Source organism: Rhinolophus sinicus, chromosome 18 (genome assembly GCF_057876585.1).
Source record: "Rhinolophus sinicus isolate RSI-liver-muscle chromosome 18, RSI-T2T, whole genome shotgun sequence".
In the NCBI taxonomy this organism is placed as follows: Eukaryota; Metazoa; Chordata; class Mammalia; order Chiroptera; family Rhinolophidae; genus Rhinolophus; species Rhinolophus sinicus.
The window spans coordinates 23,943,210-23,961,258 of record NC_142518.1 but is presented as its reverse complement, the minus strand read 5'-3'; the positions used below and the strand labels follow the sequence as shown (position 1 = coordinate 23,961,258).

Here is an 18,049-nt window from a genome sequence, read left to right as displayed (position 1 = left end):
GAAGATTTTTGGTTTTTGTATCTTTCTTTTGCTTCTGCTCTTTCATTGAGTGTGAATAGCAAATACTTTCAGATTCTGCATGATGGAAAATGCCTTTGTTTTGTCCTCAGTATTGACTAATAGCCTAACTGAGCAGCTAATGATGCTGGGAGAGTTATATTTAACAACACATAAAAATATTATTCTTTTGTCTTCTGAAATTTCTTGCTGTGTAATAAAGAAATCTGCTGTCAAATTATTGTTTCTTTATAATTTTCTCTGGTACCTTTTCATTTTCTCTTTTTCTCCATTGCTTTGCAGTTTTGTTCTACGTTATCTGTGTGTAATTTGCTTTCATTTATACTTTGTCACTTGGTGTATTAATAAGAACAGAGATATTATTTGTCTCTTTGGTTGTCTCCATTATCTTTTTGAATATTTTCTTTCTCCCAGTCTCTCCATTTCTTCCTAGGGGAACCTTTATTTGATTTATGAAGAACCTCCCCATTCTGTGTTCTGATTCTTGGCTTCCCTTTAATAGTTTCCATATTTCTATCTTTATCTTCTGGATTCAGAGTAATTTTCTAAAGTCTGTCTTCTAATTCTCAAATTCTCTCTTCAACTTCCTAGTTCATAATTTATCCTTTGATATAAAAAAATATTCATCTCTGTCTATATACGCATCTCCTTATATGTGTGCGTGTTTGTATTTTTTCAAAGATCATATTTTCTATTTCTTAAGTTTTTGCTTAGTTATTTTGCAAATCTGTCTCATGTAATATTTTGCTTTTGTGTAATTCTGTTTCTTCCTTTAGTTAAGCAATTTAAACTTAGGTAATCTATTTGATTGAGAAGTCTCAACTTAATGAGAAATACACAAGAAACAGTTTTATTTTTCCAGTATCTAAAAACCAACCATTCAAACTTCATTTTCTGCATAGCAGTTGGGTTCTTCATCAGTATTTCAGTCTGAGCCCATATATTTTCATTGACTTTTAATTATTTTTAATTATTTAAATTGAGTCTCATTTAAATTTCTGTCTCATACTTTATTAAAATCTTCCACCAATTTAGATTAATCTTGTGACTTCAGCAATTTATACAGGGTTGGAAGTGAAAAAAAGTGATCTTACAGTACCCTCTTGCCACTCAATTTCTGGATAGTGATCTTCTAGTGTTGGTAGATGGGACAATAAAGAGGGGAGAAATGTACTCTTCATCTGATGTCCTTTTCTTGCCTGGCTACAATTGCTATATCCTTTCGTTAACACCCACACACATCTGTGATGATGAGTCTGTTATCACCAGACCTTCTAGGTTACCATCACTGTTCTGGCTTGTTCTCTATAGACTCTATATGGTCTGTGGGGATCCTAGTCATCCGTATTGATGTGGACTTTGAAACCCCCCCCCCCCAAAAGATTTCATAGGCATATGTGATACCTTGCAATATTTAACAGGAATTACAGACTGACTTTTGCCAGTAGCCTTACACCACATTCCCTTGAGAATTACACATTGTGACCCATGATTCTGCGATGTTCTGGGGTCTTATTTGCCCACCACATCTGAACTCAGCCTGTGGGCGCTGGCAGATCCTATCTTGTATAACTCAGGAATGAGAAAGTTGAAAGAGTTGGCCTTGGTTCCTCTTTTTTTTTTTTAATGGGACTTTATTGGGGAACAGTGTGTTTTTCCCAGAACCCATCAGCTCCAAGTCAAGTTGTTGTCCTTTCAATCTCAGTTGTGGAGGGCGCAGCTCAGCTCCAGTTGCCGTTTTCAATCTTTAGTTGCGGGGGGGGGGGGCAGCCCACCATCCCATGGAGGGAATTGAACCGGCAACCTTGTTGTTGAGAGCACGACCTCTAACTGAGCCATCCGGCTGCCCGGGAGCTCAGTGGCAGCTCATTATCTTCAATCTAGTTGTGGAGGGCACAGCTCACTGGCTCATGTGGGAATCGAACTGGCAGCTCTGTGGCTCAGAGCTCACTTTCTAACCAACTTAGCTATCCATCCGCCCTGGCCTTGGTTCCTCTTTGACCATACTTGCAGCTCAATAGGGAATGCATGCCAACCATCCCTTTATTAATATATCCACCCAGTTGATGAGCAATACTCTTTTAGATCTGTAAAGAAAGGGGGCCAGATGATTTCCCCACCAAAGCCCTCCCTGTCAGCCCTTCTTTTTAGACCAGGGCTCATGATAACCTATTAACAGAATATCTCTCATAGAATGTAGGGAACTTAGCCGTTTATTTCTTAAGTATGAACTCTAGTTGCCAATGTCAAGAAACATATTAATAGATGCAACTGGCAATTTTTACCACCAGACTAAACTTATTTATTATAAAATTGTTTAAAATTGTTGTGTTATCTCTGTCATAAGGTGTGGAGTCTACCATTTGTTACAACTTTTGACAGCCTCTAATGACATGGTTTGTCATTGTTTTGTTTGTCATTTGTTTGTTTGTTTGTTTGTGAGCTCACCTCTGGTAGGAATTATTTTACTGTAACTCACAAAGCTCTGGGCTGTTAGAGGATCCCTATGAGTCCTTTCCATCTGTCTCTACCAGAGTTTGAGAGATGTTATGTTTTACCCCCATGTGTGCTGTAAACTTAGGTTGTGGTATCTTATGGGTGGATCCTCATTTTCTCACCAAAATCCAAAGGATTCTCAACTTCGTTGTTAATTCCTTATACTCCAGTGGGTGGGGATTTCACAGTGCTCCTTTCCAGGATACATAGCATACAATGTTTTCCATTTCTGTGGAATGTATGAGACCAATGCCTCTTTTCCCATCCCAAGTTAGGGTTGAATACCTTAGCTCTTATGTCATATACCCTGTTCTGATAATGCCAGTATTTTGGTAAGCTTGGTTTCCCAACCTGTACCTACACTTGACTTCCCTCTTTGTTTCTGCCACCTGAAGATTTTTCATACTTGTTTCATAGATACGCTATGAATGTAAAATGTTTTTCTTTACATTTTATTCAGTATTTCAATATTACTGATGCAAGGGTTGGGGGATTACCACATCAGCTCCATTTACCATTTGGAACGGATGTTTCCTTTTTGTTTGTGCATGCTTCAAAGTCAATTTAAATTCTGTGATTTCAAAGTAATTTTTAGTTCCAAACTGTTAAGCTTAGCAGTTATTCTAAGGGGATTTTAGCTCCAGTTCAGGCTGCACAACTATATTTTATTTTGCTGAGGTGACCTGTAAAGCCAATACATTCATCCTCTCCAGTTGTGTCCTTCAGATGCATTGAGGACACAAGAGGCCATCCATCCTGATGGCTAAATCAGCAAGGTAGTTCGTTACGTCAATCTGCACCAAAGTTAATAAGACACAGTACCAATTGCATCTCCTTATCTTCAAAGCTCTAAAGTACCCTCGGGCATTTAAAGAGGTATTTATTATTTTCCCATTGGGATCTTTGCCCAGAAGGAATACAGACTGTAGTCCAGCAGTATCTGGAAGTGCCCCGGATTTAAGATTTCTATCACCTTTTAAAGCAAAATATTTAATTTCACTTTTTTTGATAAACTGTGTGTAAAATGCCAAGCAAGTATTGGTAGGCTGGCAAAGCAGGTTAGATTGATATGTTTCATCAGTTAGAGAGGGAATGTCTTCCATCATTTGAAAGGGCTAGGCTCAAAGGTGAAAATATAGAATTTTAGTTTCTGCTCAAATAAAACTTTCTTTCTGAGCTTCATCTTTGGTAGAGGTGGTGTGAGGGCAGTAGCAGGTAGTGCTAATTGCACTATTGTATATATAGGTTTGCCCAATATTTACAATCTCAATGCTAATGGAAAATGACCTCTAGTGCATCTTCCTGCTTTTTCCCTGACAGGCATAACCATAATCCAGAAATTTGCCTGTATTATTCCTGTGCTTAAAAATACTTTATCACATAGATATGAATGCCTAAACAATGTATTGTTCGATTTTCCTTGTTTTGAGCATTACAAAAAATGGTAACCTATAATATATAGTTCTCTCGGGCTTACTCTTTTCGCCCCCAATTTTTGTGTCTGAGAGTCATCTATATTGTTCTGTTTGAAGAATTTATTCATTTTTACTTCCTTATTCTCTATTTAAATGTGGCACACCATATATATCTATTCTCCTGCCAGTGAATATTAAGGTTTCCTTTCTTTTTTAAAATTCTGGCTATTACAAAAAGTGCTGAAATGAGCATTCTTGCAATTGCCTTTGTTATCCATGCAAATCAGTTTCTCTGAGGATGTATAAGAAAATTGGAGTTGCTAGGCTGTTGGGTATGTGGATATTCATCTTATGGAGAATGACAAATTATTTTCCAAAATGGTCATTCCAACGTACACACCCACCAGCAATAAATACAAATTTATGTTAATGTATACCTTCTGTCACACTTGAAGTTGTCAAATTTCTCATTTCTATTAGTCATTGTGGTATAAATATCTCACTGTAATCCTGACTTACATTCCCCTGATTAGAGTTTGAGTGTATTTTCATATGTTTATTGGCTATACATATATCTTTTTCTTTGAACACTAGTTCAGGCTTTCCTTCCCTATCCCAAGGTCAGAAAAATACTCCTCTGTATATTCTGTTAGCGATCTTAAAATTTTGCTTTTTTATGTATGAATTCTTTTGTGTATTAATCAGTTTTTTTCAATATATATCAAAAGCCATTTTAAAATAGTTATATCCTTGAAATAGTTAGTAGTTATATTTCTGATAATATACCACAAGGAAATAATTTGAAATATGGAAAAAATCCATACTCAGGATGATGTTCACCACAAATTTAAAATAGCAAACAAAAGTAAAAATAGTGTAACTATTCAAAAAATGTTAATTGTTAAAGAAACAAAAATGTAGCCACTTAAATGAAACCTAGATTTTCATTAGAAATGACTTCTTAGTATTATGAAAAAATTTATATGATGTAATGTTTAGTGACTAGCACTATAGTTAAATCCATACTTTAATTTTTTCATTAAATTTTTGGGGGTGACATTGATTAGCAAAATTATATAGGTTAGAGGAGGTCCCAGAAAAAGGGTGATAGTTGATGTGTTGGGATGTTAGGTGGATATATGCATTTTTAGGTATGTGTTTATTTTTATTTTTCTCAGACTGTAATGTTGATGAATCATTTATTTATTTAAAAAAGTAAATCACTGAATCTTGAATTTATGTAATAAAATATTTCCTTAATGATGTGTAATTATAGATGTATTAGATGATCAAATTGAGTAGTCACGTTTTCAATTATCTTCTGGAAAGGAAAGGTGAAATCTAAAATAAATGTTACATTTTTAGAGGTTTTACAAATGGAAATGATACAGTCTTCCAGTCACTTTTCTATTGAAATATTTCACCTGAGATATATATTTCGTTCTTAGGAAGTCTGGGCGTGTTGGCATGAGTTACTGTCCTACTTGGAGAAGGCAAACAAGTGGCTAAATGAAGTAGAATTCAAACTGAAAACCACTGAAAATATTCCTGGTGGAACGGAGGAAATCTCCGAGGTGCTAGAGGTAAGTTGTAAATTCATCTAAATGATAATTTTATATGCTGTATGGAAAGATGTCAAGTACCGAATAAAAAATACATTCAAAGAAAACGGGACCCAGAGCCTAGTGGCTATGACCTTTCCAGCACTCTAGGTGAAGCCTTTGTTTCCTTTAAGAACCTTCCAGTCTCAAGGTTTTAAAGAGGATTTAAACAACCTTACAGAAGACTTTTGCTGTTTGCTGTATCACTAAGTTTTGTGTTGACACTTTTCTTTATCTGCTTCAATGTACTACAGAACTGCAAAGACATTTTACTTTGAATACACACTTTTGCTCCTTTGGAGCAGGGTTTAAAGGGAATAATAATGTAAAATCGTATTTCCAGTTTAAAAGCTACATTTATAGTATTGGGACATATTTTTAAATTATTTAAAATAATAAGAGTATACCGTATAGACAGTTTTGAAGTATTACATGGGCTTTGATATTATAACTATATATTTAAAATAGTCATACATTTCAGTCATTACAAAATTTTAGTATGTTTTCAAGTTTTATTTTGAAGATCTTTAAAAAGTAAAATTTAAGGGCTTTTGTATGTGAAAACTTTGATTTATATGAACTTCTGATAATTAATCAATTATGTTCTGTGCTTTTGATTATACTTCTGGTTAATCTTTTACATATAATGACTATGTAGTTTTAGCATATGTATTGTATGTAGAAACATACATGGTGCAGCCCCTGTGTAAATATGCTAAAATAAGGTGCATAAATTAATCAAGATGTGAAGAAAATGCAAAATGTTTCTTTAGACAGAATAGAATTTGGATCCTAGAATGTCCCAGCAGAAACCTAGACATCATTATATCCGACTCCTTATTTTCACGAGAATTGTACAACCTGAAGAGATATCGAAGAACAATGAGAGAGGTCTCACGTGGACTATAATTTTGGCTCTGTCCTATTTAGACTTGTTCATTGACCAAACATTCCTTGTGAATCAACAATGTTGTGCATCTTCCCAAAAAGATGAAGAAACTTACATTAGTAAAAGAGTGGTGGACAGAACAAGGGATGTGATAATGCAGTTGTCGTATTAATGATCAGATGGAAGGACCTCATTCTCCTTTTTATTGCCTCCTAGTCCAAAGATGGTGACTCTACCTCTAAGCCATGTATGCGTGAAAACGTGTGAAGGGCAAAGGGTTTCCTACTAAAGAGACTGCCTTTTTGTTTTTGTTTTTTAATTTGGGAAGAGAACCTTTTGGAATTCTGCCTACATATACTGTCAGAATCATGTCACTTGGCCATTACGAGCTGTAAGAGAAATTGAGTATTTTACCTTTTCAGGTTTTAGAGTAGAGGACATCAAAGAAGAAGGTGGCTGTGAATCATTTTTAAGTGTCTCATTCCACAATCTTGCCATAAACTCATGAAATTTACATATAACAACATCATATTTCTTTTTGAAATAACACTAACCTTCCACATTTATTATCCCAATTAAATATTGTTTCAAATTGCTTGTAACTTAATTATATGTAAAGCAAAAGATAGTGAGCATTTTGTGCTAATTCCATGTATTTAGAAAAAGAAGAGCAATAGTAATTATTGCAAATTTGTTTCAGTCACTTGAAAATTTGATGCAACACTCAGAGGATAACCCAAATCAGATTCGCATATTGGCACAGACCCTAACAGATGGCGGAGTCATGGATGAACTGATCAATGAGGAACTTGAGACATTTAATTCTCGTTGGAGAGAACTACATGAAGAGGTATGACGATGAGAGTGAAAAATCTCTTTAAACTGATTTGCATAAACATCTAGCAAATACTTTTAGGCTTCTCAGGTGGATTAAAGAATATTTACATATTAGCTCAACTTCTAGATTTTAGAAACTGTCATGTGCTAGAACTGGCTGAAATATTTACATGTGTAGTTAATCATTTTATCTTATAAAATGTTATAACGTATGGTTTTTAACAGGAAACTGAGACATGCTCGAGTCCACGAACAAGTAACTAATCTAGTGTTCAAAATCAGTTCTTATCTGACCACAAAGTTCTTTACCCTAATCAAGATTAACCAATATGTGTAGGTATCCTCACATCTGTCTCTCTCTCTGTCTCTCCCTTTCTTTCTCTGTCTGTTTCTTTCTCTACACATGGACACGCGTTTGTTATGGTCACATGTAATCTATTAATAAGATATGTGATTCTATTAGTACCCAAGATATTGCATAATGGTTATTCTTCCTAAATAATACAAAAGAGTTTTTGTTTGTGTAACAGAAGAATTTTTACATTTAAAAATTCACACACGGTGTGATTTTTCAAATCAAAATTAAAGGAAAATAACCTATTCCTTTCAATGAAACAGTGTTTTACAGATGCACTCTTAAGTCAAAAATGGATTGTTTGTCAAGAAGGACAAAACTGATCATTATGAAGTTTAGTTTCATATCCATTTACTAAGTGCGTCTGTGACATGTGAGATACTGTTCTAAGGTTCTTAAGTTCCTATCCTTCATTATTTATAGGCATAGATTAGCTAATCAAAAAGTCATTGATTTCTTAGGATTTTGAGGACATGAAAACAAATAATCTTATGAGATGCAAAAAGTTGTTTTAGAACTTATTGCAGAGGATGAGAGGACTCAGGAAACTTGCACACACCCGTGTGGGTCAGCACTGGAATGTGTTTCGGGTAGCTTTCCTAAAGAAGGTAAATTGTGAATTAGCTGTGAACATTTTAAAATTAGAGTAGGAGACAGCTAAACGGGTAATTGTAGGCGGGCAATTACAGGCAGGTGGACACCAATACATGCAAAGAATTGGAAGGATGAAGGTGATTATATGAGGTCGGACAGTTAAGTTCACGAACTCGTCCTAGAAAAAAATGCTATGTACCTTGTTGCTGAATATCACTACGGTCACCTTCAAAGTACTCCCCTTGGGAAGCTAGGCACTGACACCAGTGCCTAGTCCACCCTTCAAAGCAATTCTGGGACTCTTTTTCTGGAATGGCCATCAGAGCTGTTGTCATATTACCCTTGATATCCTGAATGTCATCAAAATGTCTTCCTTTAAGTATTTCCTTTATCTTCGGGTAAAGAAAGAAGTCATTGGGGGCCCGGTCAGGTGGGGGAGTGGCTGAAGGTGAGCCTGAGTGGGTAGGCATGAGCAAGATTGCTGAGGGAGACCTGTGCTTCAAACAGCCTGGTCTACAACCATGTGCTCAAGGAACCACTGAAGGGTTTCATGTAATGGGGAAGAGAAGAATGATGCCATGACCGGATTACATGACCTCAGAGGTGACTGTAGAGAAGGGATGGTCTGAGAGGTAAGGAGATTGCAGGCAGTGAGACCCAGTAAGAAGTGATCATTTTAGTTCAGTTGAAGGCAAGGCCAGTCTTTGGTTATAGGTACAGAGAAAATGAAAAATCTAAGAGAGCATCTAGGTTTCTGATTTAGGTGATTGGGTAGCTGAGATGTTTCCTAAACATGATGGGAAATAAGGAAAAAAGCAAGTGTGGAGGTGAAAGATCATGTGTCACATTTTACCCACGTGGACCCCGAGATGACCGTTTAAGTTTAATACCAAGCAAAGCTAATCCCTTAGTCAGGGTCATAGGTGCTGGTCATGAATTTGGGAGACAATCCCTACAGGGAGAAGTGAGGGAGTGAGGAGAGTCGGGAATGAAAGGTTGGAAGATTGATAAAAGAGGGTGCTTTTTTTATCAGGGTTTTCACTGTGAGTGACTGGGCTCAATCCCAGTGGAAGCTTTAAAGAAATCATGTAGGAATCAGCATTATAGAGCACACTTAAAATTGTCCCATGAGCTAATGGGTCCCTTTTTGTTTGAGGATTGCCCTTGGGTACATAAAATTCCAGGATGTCTGGGCCGCCAAGAGCAGTAAAATTGAGAAATGTGGGTGCTTAAGGTGAGGATGTAGCCATGTATGCAGCATCTGGCCACCGTAACTTCAGGTGAACTCAGAGGTTCTGAGGTTAGGCATCTGCTGCAGTACTTACAGAGCACCCCGGTGGGGCTAGTCCATAATCCAGTACGAGAGAGCCGAAGTTCAAGACAGTGGTTCAGGCTAGTTACACAGATTACACAAATTAATATAAGACCTCATCTTATTTTACTATAATATAAGACCAGGTCAATATAATATAATATAGTATAGTATAATATAATATAATATAATATAATATAATATAATATAATATAAAATAAAATAAAATAAATAATACTGGGTCTTATATTCATTTTTGCTCCAAAAGACACATTAGAGCTAATTGTCCGGCTAGGTCTTATCTTCAGGGAAATACGGTATATAGCTGTTACAATCCCATCGACTCTATTCCCTATGCTATACTCCACATCCCATGACTATATATATATTAAATTATCGTTGACATTCATTATTGTTCAGCTTCAGCTTCAGGTGTACAGTGCAGTGATCAGGCATCTACACCGTCCCTGAAGTGGCCTCCCTAATAAGATCATGTTTTACATTGGAAAGAAAGAAGCCCTGAGTAGGATTGTGTCCAGGCCTGAAAACAAGTAGGTGAGGGGGAAGATCAGTGTCAAGGTGCCCGCAGCGAGCCTCCCAGTGGTCCATCCTGCCACTGTCTTTGTTGAGTAGGCGCTTTATCCACATCAATACAAGGGACTAGGGGTTGGAGAAAGGGAATTGCAAACAGGCCTTTGGCCTTTGGCCCTCATGGCACTGTTATTGGACTGGAGTAAAAGTAGATATTCCTAAGTGGCAACTGTTCATAGGTCATTTAAATTTGGATTTTGATACAGAATTGGAATGTGCTTTTATTGATATTTGGATGGTAGTGTCAGGATGGAAATTATAGTTCAAGCCAAAGACTCAAAAGGCAGATTGTCAAACTGACGTTGGCGAAACTATGAAAAGACCCCAATTTAAATCTTTAGTAGTGTTCAGAGTCTGTCTCTTCTGTCCTTAGGAATAGACCACCCTCTAACCTGATTTTGGCATCCGCCTCATTTACGCGCTACTCTTGCAAATGTTTCATACCACAAACACTACCTATGTCTTTTATATTTCAAAGGTCATTAGTATGGAACCTGGCATTTCCCCCAAATAAATAATAATCCAACTCAGCACCAAACCGTGATTGAACACCTACTCTGCTGTATCCAAGATGAGTTGTGAAAACATTGAATATTGGGTTGGAATAACCCCTTGTAGAAGTCAGGGTCAGAAAGGTCCCACACACTCCACAGTAACTTGCACAGGGAAGATTTAACACCAATAAGTATTAACTCTTTCCTGGGACTTCGTTTTTGAGAGAGATTAGAAGAGAACTCAAAAGAATACCCTAAGGCCGAGGATATAGTACCCAAGGGAGAAACTGATTTGCAAAGCAAGATGCTTACCCAAGGCCGGGATTCAAACCTGTTTGGAAAGATTGTGTTTCCTGCCCATGAGATGGCAAAAAAGTTCACTAGGATGACCTCACCCAGAGCTAGTACCTGGTCAGGGGCTGACGCTTGTGTGAGAGGAATCTTGGAGAAGGGTGCTGACAAAGCTCATAGGGAAGTAACCTGGGGGGGGGGGGGGTGATGCTAATGGATTTGCTGGGAAGCTGGATGGCGTGCCCGGTGGACTCCCTGGGAGGCTATTTGCAGTAGGTACTGCTGAACTTAGGGAAACCAGCTTGGGCTCCATGATGCTGCCCATGGATTTGCTATCCATGCTGAACTTGCCGCTGGGGCACCCACAGAACTTGTCTGAAGACACCTGTATAGGGTGGTGCTGAAGTGTGTGGGGTAGGAGTACGGAACAGCTGATATTAGCTCTGCTGGACATCCCACAGGCCAACCAGGGCCACAGAGACAAGGAAGAAGTAAAAACACACTGGAACGGAGAAACCTTTACCTCCCCCAGTGTCACTCCAGCGCCCTCTACTGACAAAGTTTAGCATCATGCCAGTTGGCAAAGAGAGCGATTCCAGTATCACCAGCAGATCAATGTTGAAAGGCAATACATTACATTGATAACTGGCATATCCCCCTACAACTCATTGGGTATGTGACCTTGGGTAATATTTTACAAGCTCCCTTTTTTATATGGGATAACAGATCCTGTTTCATAGGGTTCTCCTGAGTAAAATAGAAAACACTGCATGGAAAGGGCTTCTATCGTGCTAGGAACATAGTACATATTCAGTAAAGGATCAGCACTTTTATTTTTACTAAGCCATATGCTGTAGTACCTACCCTCAAAACAATGTGTGTGTGTGTGTGTGTGTGTGTGTGTGTGTCTGTGTCTATCTCACCAATGACAGGGATCGACAAACACATTCCGATATGAAAAACAATGAAATGTACCCACCTCCATTATTTTAATGAAATGTAGAAGACTGACAAAATGACTTATTTTATCATCTCCTTAGTCTTAAAAATGACAGGAGTTCTCCATTTCTACTTGAGTAGTCAATTAAGCAGAATCCTATAGTAACAGCAAATAAACTTGAAATCACTATCCGTCTTAGCTATGCTTATATCAAATATCTAGCCACATATAACCTGAGAGTAATTTGGCAATGGAAGTAAAGCATATTTGGTGCTTTAGAGCTTTGCTGAAAATGACATCATGCTAGAGATGATGGCCTTTTCACATTCTGTTGTGCTGGTCTTTAATAAATTGATGTGACTTTAAAGATAGGAAGTTGAGTGAAAACGATGGGTAGTAACAGGGTTTTCCTATTTCTTAGGGTGAAATCTGGGTTCTTTGATCAATTCCTAACTGTTTAGTTAATAGAGACACACCTAATAATTTGTTAGCTAAATCAATCGTTTTGATGTTCTCATTGAATATTTTGTTGAAAACTGGTATTTTGATGCAGTATAGATGGAGACTCGGGATCAATTATGTAAGGGGCTGGGAAAATAAAATCATTATAGCTAAAGAGTTTTTAAATTAATTTCTTTTATTTTCCAAAAAAATCGATGTCATACATTAGATTGTTAGTCAAAAATCCTGAATTCATTTTAAGCTGTAATTTTCTTGATTTTTTGTTGTTGTTGACTACAGAAAAATTGTTTTTCCATTAATAAACACAGTGCCCTTTCACTTGAAGAAGAGCCTTAGCCCATTTTCTTCTTAATTAAATGCCTCTGTCAGAGGTTTGTGGGTTTTTTTTTTATTGCCTACGTAATGTTTCTTAGAGCCACAATTATGCAGAGCAAAGGTAACTTTCAATTGCCTGCTAAATCAATCAAACAGCCAGAGGTTTTATTGCCTATGAATATTTAAAAGAGATAGGCTAGATCCCATTCTTAATTTCAGAGTGTGAGGTTGCATTCAGATCAGTAATAAATTATTTCCATTCCTTGAAAAGGCATCCTTCACTCTTGATAATCTCATGGCACTATATTTTCTACTCGTCGGGATGACTTGAAAGATGGCTATCAGACCAGGAAACAGCTCCCCAAATCATACAAAATCATCTAATTTTTGCAACTCACTACAAAGTAACTAAGCTACAGAAGATGTGTTAGTGGTACAGCAACCTGCGTGGTAATAGCGATAACGTGTGATGGTTACAGTGGCCCACAGGCTCTATGTGCCTGACATGCATCTTCTCATTCATTCTTGCAGTAGCCTTGTGGTATATAGCCTTGAACATACCCATTTTACAGATGTGAAAGTGTATCAAATGCCACAGAGCCAGTAAGAAGTCATCGACAGTAGCCTTGTGGTATAAAGCCTTGAACATACCCATTTTACAGATGTGAAAGGGTATCAAATGCCACAGAGCCAGTAAGAAGTCATTGAGTGTTTAGACACAAGTATCTTTGTGCTTGAGCCTGGACCCATGACCACTTGACCTCACAACCTCCTATCTCAGTGATTCTTTCCTTATATTAAAATAAAGCTGCCTGGTAAGAAGTGAATAGTACAATTATCTAGTGTCGCAATGTCTAAGGAAAGCTTACAACATAAGCTTAAAAATATTAGGATGACTAATTAAAATGAAACATTTTAGAGTCTTAAACATTGAAATCACATATTTAGAGTTGAAAGCCTTCACCAGTTTTATTGATTAGTGATTATTTCTTCTTTCTTTGTATTATTAATACCCCCATATCTGTCTTTTTCATAGTCATCTATAAGTTCTTTCACCTCACATTAAAAGTAGACAGAGTAAAAGAGAAGAGGCAAAATCTAAATTGGTTAATTCTGCTTTAATAGTAACATGATGATAGGCAGCTTAAGGGACCCGTTGTTCCAGGTATTTGTGACTTTATTCACTCAGTGTCACATCTCCCTTATCATAGATAGACCAAATCAACAAATAATGAATGAAGAAAAACTATAGAGTAATGCAGGAAAATAAGTATGTCAATCACGAGGTCAAAATTGTATTGGAAAGCCCTTTGTCTAATAAAACAATATGCTTTATGATTCTGTCAATATGTTTACTTCTTAGAAAATATCAATCTATTATAACATTAGTAGACATAGCTGCTGTTTATTGAGTGTATTTTTATGTCAGTCCTTGTGCTAGGACTGTATTATAAACAGTATAAAACTTAATCTTCACATTAGTTTTATGAGGTAGATTTGATTAGCTCACTTCCCAGATGTTGAAATGGGGCTGACTTCCCTTCCCAGGAATTAGGCAGGTGACATTTCTCAACTGACCTCTGCAGAACACCAGGATGCTGGGAAATTTCCAACAAATATACTTTTAAATGTTTGCTCTCTTGCAGGGAAGTATGAGTAAACCTTAAAGTCCAGGCCAAAAAACAACAAAAAAAGAAAATGAATGAAGTAATACAACTATGAGCAGTGACCCTTGCACTGCCCTGGTATTAAAAGTTAATACATGCACTAGAGATTGGCTGAATGAAGCCAGTTGATAGATCATCTGAGAGAGCCTCAGGCTCAAGCAAATTTGGGGGAGCCGAGCAAAGATTCTACATATGATGGATGGGGGATATTCTGTCTGCAGAGGGTGCCAGTGTAAAAATAGGTCTATGTCTCTTCCCGCTCTGAGTATAAAAGCAATAGTAAGAATAATTATAATAATCTCATCTGAAAATGTGTAACCATAGGCCCATCCTTGTGAGGATCTCTCTTTGAGTGTATATTACCAATAAGGACCAAGGACTCCTCAACATAAGAGGTTAAGTTACAGTAGCTCCACGTTGGTAGCACCCTAGTACTGGTCAGAATCAAATGTAAATCCTTTAGAAAGAAAAGTGCCCTCAGTATTCTCTCAGATTAAATTCAGTGAAATTTGATCTCATGATAAAAAACAACAACCCACAAGCACAAAGAAAACAAGCCATCATGAAACAAACTCATCATCTACAACACTGAGTAATTTAGACCACCTCCTCTACAATGTCAGATACTAAAAGTGCCAGATGACTAATATAAAATAAGTAGGTAAAACATTAAAGAAATAAGTGATACTGAAAATAGAATAAACAATACAACACTAAAAGTTGATGAGGAAGATTTGTAAAAGATCAAACTAATACTACTAACGTTAAAATTATCATTCTAAAAATTAAAAAAATAATGGATATGTTTAATGTATTTTAAAGAGTTGAAGAAAAATGAGTTAAGAGAAAATTGAAAGATAATATATAGAATGTGATACCAAAAACTAAGGAGGCTGACAATATGAGCAGGAAGACAAAAGATATCGGTGTAGATTATAAATGTCTGACTTACATATGTCTAATACAAGGTTCTGAAGAAGAGAATAAAGAAAATGGACATGCAGGAATACATAAAGGATATTGAAGAAAAACTTCCAGAGCCAGTGACACAATCCGCTTCATCAGGAAACACAATATATAACATGCAGAACAAATAAATGGAAATCTGCTCTTAGACGTATCACAGTGAAACTGCAGAATTCCAAAGACAAAGGTAACTTAGCAACCAGAGAGGTGAGGCAAATAACCTATGAACAAATGTAACTTGGACTGACATTACACTTCTGAGCTACAACGAAAGAAAGTGGGAATATTTTCGTGTTGAGAAAAAAAATTACCATCAGCCAAGAATTCTGAACTTAGCAAAATTACATATTAAGAACAAGGGGGAATTAGACATTTTCAGAGAAACAGGAAGTAAGATTTTACCCCAGCTGACCCTTTCTAAAAGAAAGTAATTCTAAAAGGAAGGTCTGAGATGCCCTGATGAAAAGATACATGAGAGAGATGATTCTCTCAGCCATGTGAAGATACAGCAAGGAGGCCCTTTGCAAACCAGAAAAAGGGCTCCCACCAGACACTGAATCTACGGACACTTTGATCTTGAATTTCTCAGCCTCCAGAATTGTGAGAAATAAGCGTGTGCTACATAAACCACCTAATCTATGTTGTTTTGTTATAGCATCCCAAGCTGATAAAGACCAGCTGAAAAAATGAGACTTTCTACCAACACTTGACAAAAATGGTACAAGAGGGAAAGTCCCATGACAGTCTCACTCAAAAATACAAGGAAAGATTCTAAGACAAATTTTGCCAAATTGGATCCAATTGTATATAAAACAATTTTTAAGTTTGATGCTCTCTTTTCCTTCTATACCCACTCCTTTTGATATTTTGTGCAATGTCACTTTCAATATCTTTTACATGCAAATGATTCTCAAAATATTATCTCTAGGACAGACCACTGCCCTGAACTCTAGACTGGTGTATCCACCATTCTGTGATCTATCTCTATTTGGATATCTCATAGACAATTCAAACTTAACATACTCAGATCCGAGCTCCTATCAAACCTACCCAGCACAGTGATCTTCATCCTTGTTTGGGGCAATACATTCTTTACTTTACTCAGGCCAGAAACCCTAAAGTAATTTTGGGCTCTTTCTTCACCAGCCTCTCCCCAGCGGATATCAAAGGTAGTCTCAGCAGATCTAAATGTGGTCTGGCAGGCAATACAGGATATGCAAGTTCCCCATATTTTTCTTTATGAACCAGGTCCTTTTCACTTCAGTCACACACTCAGTCCACTTTTAGACCACTTTATACTGGTGTATAAAAAATATATATCTAATAACTTGGCTTCTGTCTATTAATAGGCTGTCATCATAAAGAGGATATCAAACCTACATTCCAGATGATTACACAGATTCATATATATATGAAACATGCTATCTCTTCCTATGTTTCATTGCTAAGGTATAAGTGTAACTCTTAGCAAAAATATTAAGCCAATAGCAGTAGACCTACATGTTAAATTACTGATCAGATTGGTCTTATGGACAGATTTTTTGGTGTGTAATGAGAAGTGTAAAACACAGTTAACTCTCTTTAAAGAGTAAAATGTTACATGCTACTAAGTTTTCTCTAAAATGGTCGAGTTACTGAATTTCGAATCAGCTAAATTCTAGAATATTTAACTTTCCTCTTGGCATATAAAATCTTTAAAATAATTTTTAACTCTCTTTTTCCTAAGTTGTCCATATTTAAAGTGAAGAACCTGGCTGGATTTATTTGTTCAACCCCCACTCACTGCTTCATCCATTCATCATAGATGCCTTGTTTGTTGCTGGAGGGGCAACTGTGAGATGAAATCGAGGGAAAGGAGGACGTGGGCAGGGGTGACATAGAGGGAGGAAGTGCAAATTATTCTTCAGGGTGTTTGATGGCAAGAAATGGTAGCTGTGTGATGCGATGAAGGCAGTAGCTAAAGCTACGTTAATTATTTTGCAAGCTATAAATGTATCAGATCTACACATTGTACACCTTCAATTTACACAATGTTATGTGTCAATTATATCTCAATAAAGCTGGAAAAAAATAATTAGCATGGCTTTGAAAATCAATGTTAAAAAAATGTTTGGCGATGAAAAAATAAGAGAAGGGCCAGTAACTTCAGTAATAGGATAGAGAAGATGTTTTATTGATTTTTAGGACAGTGAAAATTTGAGCATGTTCGTAATCTGAGGGAAGATCCACTAGAGATACATACTGAATATCTAAGAGCAAGGTCTTACAGGAAAAGACGTATGAGCAAAAATGGAAGGATAGACCTGGGAAGTGGAAAAGAGAAAATTGAGAGAGCACGAAGTTATTTTGAGGCACAAAGCAGTAAGGCTGAGAAAATGGACTCAGGAAAGACTCCATGCCTGAGAGGGCGCTACATCTTTTTTTCAATTGTGTAGGGTTGGTGACATTAGAAGTGGGGATGGGAGAATAGAGAATTGGTGCCTTTGAGGAAGTGAGTGCGGAAAGCATTTGGAACAGGAGCTCTTCTGTTGTACAGATCAGCTTAAAATAAGCATAAGTGTTAGCGAACAATAGTAGATTCAGTAGTAGTAAAATCGTTTGCAATGGAAACAGTTATGTGAATTTTTCCCACAGTTTTCTGCCAGATGATAATTTTATTCACAACCACATATGTACAGACACATGGGCAATCAAAAGAAAAGGGACATTCATTTCGTTATCTTCAGTTAGTATCTCCAGGAAGTCTTTGATCATAGCCTGCAATAACTCAGAGACTGGTCTTTGGAGTCTTATCTTCCAGGTATAT

At 36.9% G+C, this 18,049-nt stretch overlaps 1 protein-coding gene across 8 annotated transcripts in view; it reads left to right on the top strand.

Moving 5' to 3' along the window:
• DMD (dystrophin) overlaps positions 1-18,049 on the top strand; it is a 2,122,179-nt gene that overhangs the window by 830,427 nt on the left and 1,273,703 nt on the right. For all 8 annotated transcript variants that reach the window (XM_074323910.2, XM_074323908.2, XM_074323912.2 and 5 more), the window contains exons 28-29: positions 5,378-5,512; positions 7,120-7,269. In XM_074323910.2, the coding sequence (XP_074180011.2) occupies positions 5,378-5,512; positions 7,120-7,269 (285 nt within the window). The remainder of the gene's footprint in view (positions 1-5,377; positions 5,513-7,119; positions 7,270-18,049) is intronic.